General features: G+C 33.8%; 1 protein-coding gene, 1 long non-coding RNA gene and 1 other non-coding gene across 3 annotated transcripts in view; 1 reads left to right on the top strand and 2 right to left on the bottom strand.

Moving 5' to 3' along the window:
* The window catches only part of LOC117117441, a 1,392-nt gene extending 869 nt beyond the window's left edge, over window positions 1-523 (bottom strand). Inside the window, exon 1 of the long non-coding RNA XR_004446904.1 lies at window positions 431-523. This is a non-coding gene — a long non-coding RNA (uncharacterized LOC117117441). The remainder of the gene's footprint in view (window positions 1-430) is intronic.
* Window positions 524-3,555: 3,032 nt separating this feature from the next.
* LOC117117442 lies at window positions 3,556-12,091 on the top strand. The gene is made up of 8 exons (XM_033261740.1): window positions 3,556-3,721; window positions 7,661-7,782; window positions 9,567-9,682; window positions 9,857-9,942; window positions 10,054-10,085; window positions 10,256-10,319; window positions 10,558-10,583; window positions 10,844-12,091. The coding sequence occupies exons 4-8, from the start codon at window positions 9,873-9,875 to the stop codon at window positions 11,048-11,050; spliced, it is 399 nt and encodes a 132-aa protein (XP_033117631.1). The 5' UTR covers window positions 3,556-3,721; window positions 7,661-7,782; window positions 9,567-9,682; window positions 9,857-9,872; the 3' UTR covers window positions 11,051-12,091.
* Window positions 7,087-7,159, bottom strand: Trnat-ugu. Its single transcript has one exon. It is a non-coding gene; the product is annotated as a tRNA-Thr (tRNA).
* Window positions 12,092-13,531: the final 1,440 nt, after the last annotated feature.

The raw sequence follows: 13,531 nt of genomic DNA, 5'->3' as shown, positions 1-13,531 counted from the left end.
GAATAATTACATTTTTATTAAAAATAACATGTGTAGGCCTATGTTAAATATTTATGAAAAAATAATATAAGGTAAGTATAAATTATCATGATAATTTAAAACTTTCTAATAACTTGTATGAAGCCGTGATACTTGAAATCCTTAAAACAATTAATTCCCATTCTAAATCAATGTATTAATTAATATAATGAAAATAATAAATATTATAGGTAATTAAACTGTTTGAAGTGATCATTATGGAATGATAAACATACACACACAGTACATATAAGGTTAGCATATCATGCTGATACCATGATAGCCCACCATTTCAATAATCAAAAAACAATGACGTAATATTGTATTATAGTAATAATAATAATAATAATAATAATAATAATAATAATAATAATAATAATAAAAATAATAATAAGATAAAGCCTGGACTTACCGTATTTAATTATGCATACAGGGTGCCTTTACAGAAGAACGGTGGACTTGCCTAAATGCTGTTGATCTTTCTTCCCTCAGGTCATTGGTAACTAAAAGTAAACATATATTTATCAATTAATGGCATCAACCCAAAAATATTAATTAAAGAAAAGTTAAAGCCCCATTCCCGGCAAAATTTCACTAAAAACTGACTTTTTTTAGAAAATATTCATTTGCATTACTCCAATTATTATAAATCATGGAAAAATATTGGCATGAATTTTAGTTTTACGCAAAAGAATTAAAAAAAAAAGAGAAATACAGACTCATAAAATATTACCATTTTCTGGACGAATTCATCGCATCCACTGGAATATTCTCGCTTTTATGTATACTTTTGTACAGTCAATAATGTGCGCCCTCTCTAATGAGATTAGTTTTTGTACTTCGTATCTCGCACAATGCGGTCGTTCGATTAAAGCTGAGATGTGTTTGTTTAAGTGTCAAAATCTCAGTCAGAATCAGTTTTTTAACAAATTTGAAATAATTCCTATGAAATATTATATTTCACAAGTGTCAATACTAGCAACGGAAAATATCATGTCGGCGGTAAGGCTAGGCCTAGCCTAGCAGCGTTGGATAGGCTAATGTTTTCGGCGCCTACGATATTTCTTCTCACGACCTATCGCAAAATCAAAATGAAAAATTCATCCGCATTTATTTTTTGTGTGGAACACAAAAAAAAAATCAAATTTTAGTCTTATTTTACATTTTTTCCTTTTTAGGAATGTCTAAATTCATTTAAACTAGCAATTCCGTATTATATTTATAAATTGTTATAACATTATACAAAAATTAGATTTTTCTTAAAAACTGAAATTTTGCCGGGAATGGGGCTTTAATAAACAATTAATATATAGAATCCACAAATGAGCTGCAGTCATACAGGCAATACAAAAATAGTATTCAGCACAATAAAAAAATGGTGAATGTCATTGTAACCTGTTCCGACACTGAAAGCAGACTTAGAAATCTTGACTGTAATATTATAGCCAGCAACTTCTCATGAAAAATACAAAAACGTCATGCCTAAGAATCACTAGGCCTAGTAAAAATAACCAAGAACGAATAAGTTAATTGAAATACGCCGCAATTAACGCACTACATTCACTGAGAGATGCGCTTGGCGTTCCATAAAATTTTACCGGCGGCTCATAATCCGCAGACGATTTAAAGTTAAGTACTTAAGTGCCTTGAATTTGTGTGGTGGCGCTGTTTGTTTACTTCATCTCTGTATAATAGGCCTCAGAAATACAACTAAAAATACAAGTAAACTTTATTTTTAAACGTAATAATTGAAATGTGTGGTTAATACACATATAAGTAACTTGTAATTAGTTTGAATTCATGAAAGATAGCTTATATTTTCCGTACTATCTGATATACTACGCGAATTCATGTACCGATAAACTCGCTAGCGTAGCGATCAATACATCGTTCCACTTCATTGATTTCGCGGACTCAGAAGAATTACGTAATGTAGCGCCCTCTATAGTTCAACTCTTTTTGTCCAAAACCCCTATTCGTGAAGACACTTTGTGGTTAGTAAATTCCATAGCCATACTGTCCACAGCGCACACTTACCTATTTGCTTATGGAGCATTTTTGGGTAATTGACTCCATTTTTCCATCCCAAACAAAATATTATTAATAAGTCAACATGGTCCATCTCAGTCATCATAGCCAGTCACAAAATTAGGAAGGTTGTTTTCAACAGCAGACACACACACACAACAGAACGGAGTGCGTCAAAACGAGTGTTAATTTTTAGTGATAAAGAATTACGAAACGTCGTAGAATAACTGACTTTTTTCGTTCACTGTGGCGAAGAAAACGATAGATAGTCCTTTAAGATGGGTTATTTTCACAAAAACGTGATGCAATAATAAAAAAAATAATTATTATTGTTCATTTTCAATTTTTTTCCTATTCTTCTTTCTTCCTCTGCTTCTTCCATATTTTCGTTTAAATTTAATTTGTTATACTAAATACATATTTACGCATAATATTTCTATGTATATATATATATATATATAAATTGATATCATTTTAATACAGATTTACATATTTTCTGTAATCTAGAAATAGGTTTATGTATACTTTGTGTCTGTATTTAACATGTTTCAATCTTTTGCTTTTTTTAAATATCAATTATTATCATAAATTTTAATGATTACATTATTTCATATAGTATTTTTAATAAATTTATAAAGAATTTTAAATATTTAAATATAAACTATGAAAGTAAATACACGTAGATTAGATCAATAAAAATGGACATATTAGGCCTAGTAATCTTTATCTATCATTAACACGAATAACATTTTCAATATTCTAATCAATTTTTATATAGCCGGAGTTAGTTTCGACCTAGACAAACCTTTGCTAAAAAGGTACACTTTCTCCATGAAAAGGCTTCTTCTATGAATGGAATGACCTGTTCGAAGCACAACCTCCTGTAGACCAAACCAAGTACCGTTACGATGTTTAGTCGTACGGGAAATCCACTCACGATGCAGTACCATTACGATTTTTAATCGTACGGGAAATCCACTCACGAAATATTTTCAAATTTTATTATATTACCACCTTTTTTATTACATAGATCTTTTTCAAAACATAACTGCTTTTATAACATTATATAGACCCATTAAACACAAAAACTGCTCCGGCTTCGGGGGGTTCGCCCCCGACCCCACCGGGGCCCTTAGGCAGGCCTCTGGACCCCACGCCCAGAGAACCCCCCCTCCCTTGAAATGACCTGGCTACGGGCCTGTGAATGTAATGTTCAAAGCACTGAACATAATGTAAAAGCACCGAACGTAATGTTAAAAGCACCAAACGTAAAGTAAAAGGCACCGAACGTAATGTAAAAAGCACCGAACGTAATGTAAAAACACCGAACGTAATGTTAAAAGGGCCGAATAGCAAATGCGCCGAACGAAAACGAGCCACCAAAGGCAGTAACGGCGTTCCATAATTAAACCCTCAAGGAAGACAAATCCGCTGAAAAACTAAGTTAGCCTCTCCACGGTCACGGAATTGCCAGAAATGACTCAACTAGAAGTCGAGCCAGATGAAGTTATTGATGTCATGCAATCGCTAGCAATGTCGCATGTGCAGTTTTATTCAAAATCTGCATTTGTTGAACCCGAAGCAGCAGCAGAAGTCAATGAACAACACAATGCATCTTCTGTGTTGCATGAAGGTAGTAGGGGTATAGCGCCGCCATCAAAGAAATGTGTTGATGGTGAGTACGGTAATTTATTTATTTTTAGTTTATTTCAATTAATGTTTTATACTTTCTCTCCTGCTTTGGCGCTCTAACTAAACAGAATTGCTATACACACAGCGACCCTAACAAAAATACCGCCTCCTCTCCTGCAAGTAGTATGCCGTAGCTGTCCTCTTGGCCTGAGTTATTTATAGGCCTAAGCTATGATACTATGAACTTGCCACATCAACGTACCGTTAAAAAAATACTCTAGGCCTAGGCTAGTGATAAACCTAGGCCTGCATTCTTTCCTAGGCCGGTCATATTTGCTTTGTCCCTAGGCCTGGGTCTAGGCCTAGTTTAAACTTATTTTGCGAGAACGGTGCACTGACTTTTGTGTTCACTGTTTTCGTTACAGCGACGGTGGTTGACATTCGGCCTAGGCCTGGTCCATATTTTCAGTTTGTGCCCTTTTTAGTTCCTTTGTGACCTTAGGTCACATGGAACTAATGTAATGGTTCACATGTAAAATGTGTGTAGGAGATGTGCAACCAAAAGGGGTCAGCATATTTGTAAACAAATATGCTCCGAAACGGTGGATCGCGGCAGGTATACATTGTGCTCGATAGTTGCTGGTGAACATGCAATTGTGCAAGAAATGTTTGATTTGCGCATGCGTCGGGTCAAACTTTCCCGACATTTTGTTTCTGTCGCGAGCTGCCTAGAAAATTTCTTTATGTTGTTTTCGCGACTGTCAGTAAACATTGAGCAAGCTGAGATAGTTGTTGCATATCGGCCACTTACCTGTGCTATTATTTGAAGGTGTTCTGTGTGTTCTATTAGTGTTTTAGTATACTTTAACGGCTAATTAGAGATTGACAGACCTGGTGTACCTAGGCCTAGACACATACGTAATGTAGGCTTCTCTTTGGGCGACACCGTCGGACCTGGTGTAGGCCTAGACACATCTGATATACTATACAGCATATTAGCTTCATCAAATGATGTTTGGGAAAATAATGGTCAGAAAATACAGCATCTGATGGACAGTCCCGGGTGGGGGAGAACCTTAAAATTATGGACACATAAATTTACAGCATAGCTTCATCAAATGATGTTTGGGAAAATAATGGTTAGAAAATACAGCGTCAGATGGGCAGTCCCGGGAACATTAAAATTATGGACACATAAATTTACAGCATGTGATGGACTGACCGTCTATACACATACGGTACAGTATGTGATAGACGGACGGACGAACCTGAGGATGGGTGGGGGAGATTTCATCAAACCATTAGTGATGGAGGCATGTGATAGACGAACGAACGAACCTGAGGGTGGGTGGGGAGATTTCATCAAAACATTAGTTGTTGAGGGGAAAGGGGGCAGAGAGCTTCATCAAATGATGTTTGGGAAAATAATGGTCAGAAAATATAGCATCTGATTGACAGTCCCGGGTGGGGGAGAACCTTAAAATTATGGACACATAAATTTACTGCATGTGATGGACTGACCGTCTATCACATTATATTTGGGAAAACAATTGCCATAAATGTACAGCATCTGATATTCGGACCTGGGGTGGGGAAATTGGACACATATACAGCATGTGATAGAGTGACATTGAGGGTGGGACACAGTGTGATGGTCCTTGGATGGTCTATGATGTTTTGGAAAATAATGGATATATGTATACAGCATCTGATATTCGGACCTGGGGGTTGCGGAAGTTATGGACACATAAATATACAGCATGTGATAGATTGTCATTGGAGGATGGACATAAATATACAGCATTTGAAATTCGGACCAGGGGGTGGGGGACAATTATAGACATAAATATACAGCATGTGATAGACTGGCATTGGTGATGGAGGAGGTCTCAATTGACAAGTCTCTATACAGCATGTGATGGACAGTCCCGGGAGAGGAGAACCTTAAGTAACAGGCTACAATATGTGATGGACCTTGGGAGGTCTATCAAAATGATGTTTGGCTTGGGAGGTCTATCAAAATGATGTTTGAGAAAACCTGGGCGCCCAAAAATGGACATCAATATACAACATGGACTGATCTTGGGGTGGGGGATGTGATGGACTGATGTTGGGGGTGAGTTGGTCGTGGACATTATTGTAAATAGGGATGTCAACTAATGGTTCCAAAACTGTCAGCTTTGGTTCTGGGATTTGCAATATAATCACAGGGCCCGTTTGGATAAGTAACGCTTTTACCGGGTACTTCCAACACGTGTGTGACAATTAACTTTTGCCTCTAGCCATTAAAAATTCGAAAAACATCTGTCCCAAAAACCCACATTTTTTAGTGGATATTTCAATTACACGATGCCCAGGCGTAATTAATCACATGTAACAAGGCCCATGTCAAAAGTTGACCTTTAGATTTGTATACAACCGGGCCAGAGTAAAATTCCTATCGTTCAATCCCGTTCTTATTTCTTATAATACTTTAACTTCTTATGAAAATAACTTAAATAATATTTAAAAGCATTAAAAAAAGTTTGACAGTAAGAACTTTAGCAAAACACGAGAAAATGACATTTAAACTTACAACAAAATTGTAAGTTTAAAAAAATGTTTTACATACGTAATTGTATTCGTTCAAATGTTGTATCTCTAATTCATAGTTTATTATTTGTTAAGTGGGTATTAGTGCTTTAAAAATAAACTTAAAAATTATAATTAGATGTAATTTGTATTGCAATAACCGAAAAGTAATTTTATACCTACTTTTAAATTAGTTTTGTAACAACAACTTTACGTGTTGTTGTACAGTCAACAACAACATGGCGTCGTCTAGAGGCGGACATGTGCCCATATCGGTAGTCACTTTTTAGCGGTCACAACAGCGAGGTTTTATGAATATGTATTACCACAAACCGTTCGACACGCTCGGTCGCTCTATCACTTAATACATAATTTTTAAGGTAACTAGGCTGCTGCGAAACTTTAAAATGTTGTATCGTCCTGTTACATGCGAGACTTCCCCAGAAATGATGAAGATGAATTCCGAGGACGATGGCGATGTTATTGCAACAAAACGTAAATACAGTGCAGACAGTAGGAATAATAATATTATTATCGTAATGGTGAACTCTGAAATTGAAGTGGCACGCGCAATTTCAGCGTATGAGAAGGAAACAATTTCCATATGTGTCATTGAATGCATTGACATAGGATATACCAAAGAAGGTAGGGACTAATTCATAATATCTTCATATATATATATATATATGATATTGAAGAAAGTTAGCCGTTAACACTGTTGAATAAATATAATATAAATCATCAAAGGTACATAAAATACACAGTGTTTAATAAGGACGTGATGGAACATCGTAGGCTACCCTGTAGCTTTCGATGAAAAATCATTGTGTAATAAAATGCCTCCGACGGGATTCGAACCTGCGACCTCTCGCTGACAAGGCGAGCGTCATAACCACTAGACCACGAAGGCTTCATGGTTGAACATGTCCAAATACCCGCCGGGAACATTGTATTACACAATGCTATGCCTCAAGAGGGCGTTCGGCCAGATAAATCTTGAAATACGGCTAGAAATACTGTTGTATATTATATATGATATTGAAGAAAGTTAGCCGTTTAGACTGTTGAATAAATATAATATAAATAATTAAAGGTACATATACAGTGTTTAAGACCTGAGTTTTCTATACCTACAATTCAATATGACTAAATACCATTAAAAAAAGTATAGGCGAAAAAAAAATATATAGACATTACAGTAAATCCAGTTAATAAGTGTATAGCATTTTTAATAGTTACACAGGGATACTCTGATACAGGCCTACAAATCAAGAGTCTGAGGCTTAATTTACAACTGTTAAATTTAATATGTAAATTTACAAACAAAACAAGCATAAAATGTTGAAACTGGATATATTTCAATTCAACATAAAGTAGAAACTCATCCAAATTGTTATTGTTTTATTTAAAGATACATAAGGACTATAAAACTTCCTTATGGAAGCGGAAGTATAGTAGTAATCTCAAAGGGCTACGAGAGCCTTAGATGGATGCAGGCCTTCATCAAACATAGGCGAACCATTTCTCATGATGGTAAGTGTTCATATTTTCAATATGTTACAGTTTCATGTTTCAATGATTTAGAGAACTTTCAACAGAGTTGAAATAATTACAATGATTGTCTCTGATTACTATAAAGTCTACAGTTATTACATCAATTTGGTTCTAAAGCTTTGATGCATGTGTCGCCTTCCTTCCACGGCTTCATGTCACTCTCTTCCCTCAGCATGGATTCAATATAAAGTTTATTTCCACATCATCAATACAAAATACCTAGACGGAGAAATACATAAACTGTATAAACCCACAAACCCATTTAGGTTTATCTTTCATTATCTATCTTTAACAGATAATTGTGTGAGCATAATATTACTGTCACTATTTTATTTATTTAGTCAGGTATACAAATATAAAAACGATTAGGCCTACAAACAACAGCCAATGCTGAAATGGTTTACATCACAAAACTCTTAATTATACAACAAAAAATAAAATAATTGATTCGATTAGTCATTCAGTAAATTGTGCTTACTGTCATATGGAGCAGCAAATTTTTCTCCACCTGTCGTAGCGGCAGCTAAAATTGGCATAATTCAAGTTAACTGTTGAGATGTTATGATATTAAAGTAACTTTTATTTAATGTTACCTACATAGGCGTAGATCCCATCCCCCCCCCCCCCCAATATTTGACAGGGGGGGGGGGGGATGGTCCATTATATCATCCCCCCAATAGTTTGATTATGTATGGGATAAAATGGAGCTTTACACACTTCAAAAGACTGTCACAGAAATAATTTGCACTGTCTTATGCGCTTACAAAGATGAAAATTAGCATAATGTATTAATGTTGCTAACAAAATCATTTTATCTGGTATCAATCTAAGCTCTTCTTTCCTTAGATGTTAGATGTGCTTGCAAAGAGAACCACATTTCACACTGAAGGTGTGTACGACATCAGTAATGTTATGTCAATTTCAAGAGTGTTTAAGTTTATATCGGTTGATGAGGAATTTATTGATTAGGCCTATAATAGCAAATTGCATCAATTTATTTTGCAAAAAACAAGGTTTCCAGCTTCAGAGTGGGGCACATCCCCTGTCCGCACAAGGGCACACATTGGCGCTAACACCAGGCGCGTAACAGGCGTCTTGGGTCAGAGTGGGTACTTATTTTCCCGGTTAGTAAATTACCATACCCACCCCACGCTACTCCCCATATAGAAAACAATACGACATAGGGCTTATCTTATTTATAATATAGGCCACACACGTGTGTTTGAAACTAAATATAAGCATTTTCATCATTGTTTTATTTATTACAAACATATTCTTTCACCATCAATACACGAGGCCCTTCTTTTAGGTTAAAACAATCTATCTTAAATTTGTCTTTCTTGAGTTTGGGACTATTATATGTTTAAATAACTTAAAAGAATAAACCTAAAAAAGCCCTAAAAACGCAAAATATTTTTGTGTTTTTAATTCTAATTTCGTCGGAATTGATAAAACTCCCTAAAATGTGCAATTTATAGAGGAAATTGGCCTACCGTAATACCAGTGGTTACGCCATCGGGAAGCATTGATGAAAGGAGTTATGACAGTTTTTGAAGTGGAGAAGTGGTTGCAGGGTGTTGTGAGTCTGGTCATTATGATATCTTCCATTTTATTCTTGGCTTTATTTTTCTCTTCTCTTTTTCTTTCCTTTTCTTTTCCTCTTCTTTCTCTTTCCCTCCCTCTAAATTGGCATAATACAAGTTAACTGTTGAGATATTATGATATTAAAGTAACTTTTATTTAATGTTACCTAATATTTTTAGAAGTTCAGCTTGATCTGGAAGAGCAAGAAACAGAGACTGAAACCCATTTACACCATGGGAATGACGCAGTAGATGAGGCGGATGCTCTAAATTTGATGCATCAAATAGAGGGTCAGGTAAGTTATATGCACTGAAAATGGAATATTTTGTAACTAGATGCTGTATACTGTATCATTGGTGTCAATTGTTAATCGGAATGGCTAAATGCACTATTTAAAGTAACATGTGATAAAGCACCAAATGTGAGTGAACTGTAACTTAGCTTGATGTACTGTGTTCTTGTCATAAAGGAAGAAGACATTGTCAATGATGACAATTCTAGATATTCTAGATGTATCAACTGCCCCATCCACTTTATCTATTCAAGATACTCAAGGTGTGTATAAATAACCCATGTTGTGTCATATATTAATTTGAGTAATTACGAAATGTTTGTGACGATTTACTGTCCAGATGATAGTAGTTTAATATGTTTTTATCATTTCAGTGGTAAATAAGAGGAGTAGTGCTCCAGCAGAGGTAATTATATGCACTGTACTGTAATAGTAGAAAGACCAATTTTATGGCAGCATAGTTTGGACTGGTTTTTTTTTCTAATACATTAATTTAGTTTTATCACACTATCAATTTATTTTACTAATGTAACATTTTACTGCTATTTCAAAATGAATTAATGTTTCATTCTTAAGTATTTGAAGAGAAAAGCTTCAGTGGAAACACCGAACAGTGATTCAAGACAGGGAACACTGAAATGTAAATAGTGTATTACTTTTTATATTTACAATAATATTGTATGACATCTAAGTCTAAGACCTCGACGTAGGTGATTGTACTTCCATTTATTCATCATGAACAGCTACTGTACTGTAGACAAATTTCTGTTATGTTTTTTTTTCTTTCTTTTTAGGTGGGTTACAACACCGCTAGATGGACTTGCAATCTAGTCAATTGACTGTACCGTCCTAATTATTCATTTTTTATCTTATTTCAGGGTCATACAACAAGAATCAGAAATTGGTGTGTATAGTATGCTTTTCTTTATCATCCCATAATTAATTTATTTTTTTACAGCAAAGTGCCTACCGACAATATTACAGACAATCATAGATTGAACCTCTGTCCCCTCTCAAGCTACCAAATATATATCATATATACCACTCAGCATGAATGTATGTAAGAAACTCCCATATTTCTCTCTTGCTATTTATATTGCAAATGAAATGTAACAATAAAAGATACAGTATGTAATAAAATAGATAATATATTGATTGTTGTAGGAACTTGATGATGACTTATGGAAGTCGGCAATTAAAAAACTGTCGAAAGATGCCCCAGCTGATGATGATTGCTCCTTTTTTGGGAGCATGGTGGCAGAAAAGTTGAGGGCTATTCCTCAGAGGAAGAGAAGTTTGGCACAGATAAGACTGCTTCAGGTGCTCATTGAGGAATTTGTGGAATTTGTTTTGGTTATATTATTATTATAATAATAAATAATATAAAAATATTTATTTACCCGTCCAAAATTACTATGCAATAATAAATTGATGTAATAACCACCATTACACTTTTAAATTATAGAGTACAGTATATTTGTGTTTATTATTTATTGTAGAGTACTACATTGTTACGTCACGATACCACGTTTTAAAATGCCAATTCCAGAAAGCCCATTCTAAACTATTAATATTATGAAGTCATTCAGGCGTAATGAACGGTAACCAACATCCAGAGCGGCGCCACCTGGTGTTGTGACGACACGACTGTGGTACTTTACACTAAGTTAATACATTTTAAAAAACCCTAATTTATATATACGGTACAAAGATTTTATTTATATTGACCTACCTCATGACAATTTTTGTGTTAATTCAATCTGAGAAAGTTTATTTTACAAGTGATTTTTATTATTTTTTTTTTCTTTAGACAATACAACTTTAAGCTATAAACTCCCACAAAAATGTAATATTTCCTTTAGTGTGTAAATGTTTGGTTTTTTTTTTAATGTTTCATGGTACATAATACTGTTATATACCGTTTATACACTTATCTAGTATTTTAATACAACAGTTTGCCAAACAGAAAAAAATTATTTTATGTTTTATGAAGTTTAAATGTTTCCTTACAAAATGTGTTTTCTTTACTTGTTTTAAACCATTTTATTTTCGTTTGTATGTATATATGGACTGTGATGTGTGTGTATGTATTGTATATTTACTTATCATTTACCATCTTGTATCAATCCAATTCAATTTTATCTTTCCTGGGATTTGCTGCAAATAGTTTTTATTTCCAAAGTAGTTGTTGATGTGAATATACAGTATAATGTTGCCACTGTATACCTAGAAAACTTTTGTGTACATTACAGCCTTGCCTAGAGTAAATTTGTCGTTCATATTTTCAGAGTTATTTACCAGTTGCCAATCAATGTGTATCAATGTTTAAAATTGAAAATCAATATATTGGTATTTTCAGATACCTGAGTATGTGATCTTTAAAATGAGGGGTCATTCATTCAAATTGGACATTTCCAGCCTAAGTTATTGGAAAGTGAAAGTACAGTACTCTTAGAGTCAAGATAAACATGATTTTGAGTAATTGCCTTTCAAAGTTATTTGTGCATACATTGTTTAATAGAGTGAACTATGAAAAATAACGTTAAATAAACAATTTGTTAACCACTTCCAGAACTAATACTTTGGGAAATGATTAATAAGACATTAAACTGTTGATCTATAGTGAAAAACAAATTTGGATTTTTAGGCAATTTTTTGAGCTCCCATATTTTATAACTCATTTCCTCAATACTGGACTGTGTGACAACTTAAAAATTTTGCCACAACATGCCTCAAATTATCTGGATTCTGATTTTCTGGTAGTTCTGCTTGACTGTAATAATTTTTTTAAACAATTTGACGATGACATTAAAATATCTTTCAATTCCCTAGGCTAGATTTTTTAATTTAGAGGAATACCAGGATAGGTTAACACACCACTTCAAGTAGCACAACATATCTGTAGTTGCTACAGAAATTTATCATAGCCCTAATTCCAAAAATTAAATAGGTCTATTTAAGTAAAGAATACATGAATTTTTCATCAATACAGTACTAGATTTAGATGTTGTTTCTTTAATGTAGTGTTAATTTAATAAGTGACAAACCATAATGAAAGTAGCACAATACAGCATTTCTAGATACTATATGTTAAATAACAAACATTTATTATAACATACAAACCACTGATCAAAAATTGTCATAAACATTAGACATTGCATATCTCTTAACACAGAGACTAACACTCCGATCCTAATATGGATCAAGTAGTACCATTTAATCTTATATATATAATTTTTTGCAAAGCAGATTTAGTCTTTTGTTTTTAGCAAACCCATTTGTATCAACTGCTAATAATGGTTTCGAATAAACATAAAACTTTAGTGGCAAATTAGAACACCCCTGTCACGAATATTTCAGGAAAGTTTTGTTTTTAATTTTAATTATGCCCACTGCTGCCTCAATATCTCAAAAATAAGATATGTATATTTCTTCTTAATTACTGTATATACAGTTTACATTCACCAATAAAATGTTATTTTTTCTGCCCATCTCTGATGATCTTTAAAAAAAAAATAAGTATAAATAAATATAATAAGCTACAATATGGTTTTGATTTATCAATTTAAGTCAAAATGTATGTAGTCTGTCATAAAAAGAAATTATACAGTAATTCACTTAACGAGTGTTCATGTTCCATTTGGAAATCCATGAGATGGTTGAAAGACTCCAGAAGATGTTGTATTAAACTCAACAGGTGATCGAACCTCTCAGGACTCATACGAGAATACCTAAATGAAATATAAAAAGGAACTGTGTTATGGTTTTATTTAAATTACATTAACATAGGCCTGACCTTATACCGTATATATTTAAATAAATGCTTTGCTCGAATAAACCCCCTGTAGAGCC

This window comes from Anneissia japonica, unplaced genomic scaffold, assembly GCF_011630105.1.
Source record: "Anneissia japonica isolate Jap-2015-1 unplaced genomic scaffold, ASM1163010v1 scaffold11021_len15204_cov83, whole genome shotgun sequence".
NCBI lineage: Eukaryota > Metazoa > Echinodermata > Crinoidea > Comatulida > Comatulidae > Anneissia > Anneissia japonica.
Note: the sequence above shows the minus strand (reverse complement) of the source record. Positions and strands in the feature narration are given on the sequence as shown.

Bases quoted from the DNA above. Each gene is read 5' to 3' on its own strand.
- LOC117117442 (XM_033261740.1), top strand. From the start codon at position 9,873: ATGATGACAATTCTAGATATTCTAGATGTATCAACTGCCCCATCCACT. The intron at 9,943-10,053 runs GTGTGTATAAAT...TTATCATTTCAG, and splicing joins ATCTATTCAAGATACTCAAG to TGGTAAATAAGAGGAGTAGT. The intron at 10,320-10,557 runs GTAAATAGTGTA...ATCTTATTTCAG, and splicing joins AAGACAGGGAACACTGAAAT to GGTCATACAACAAGAATCAG.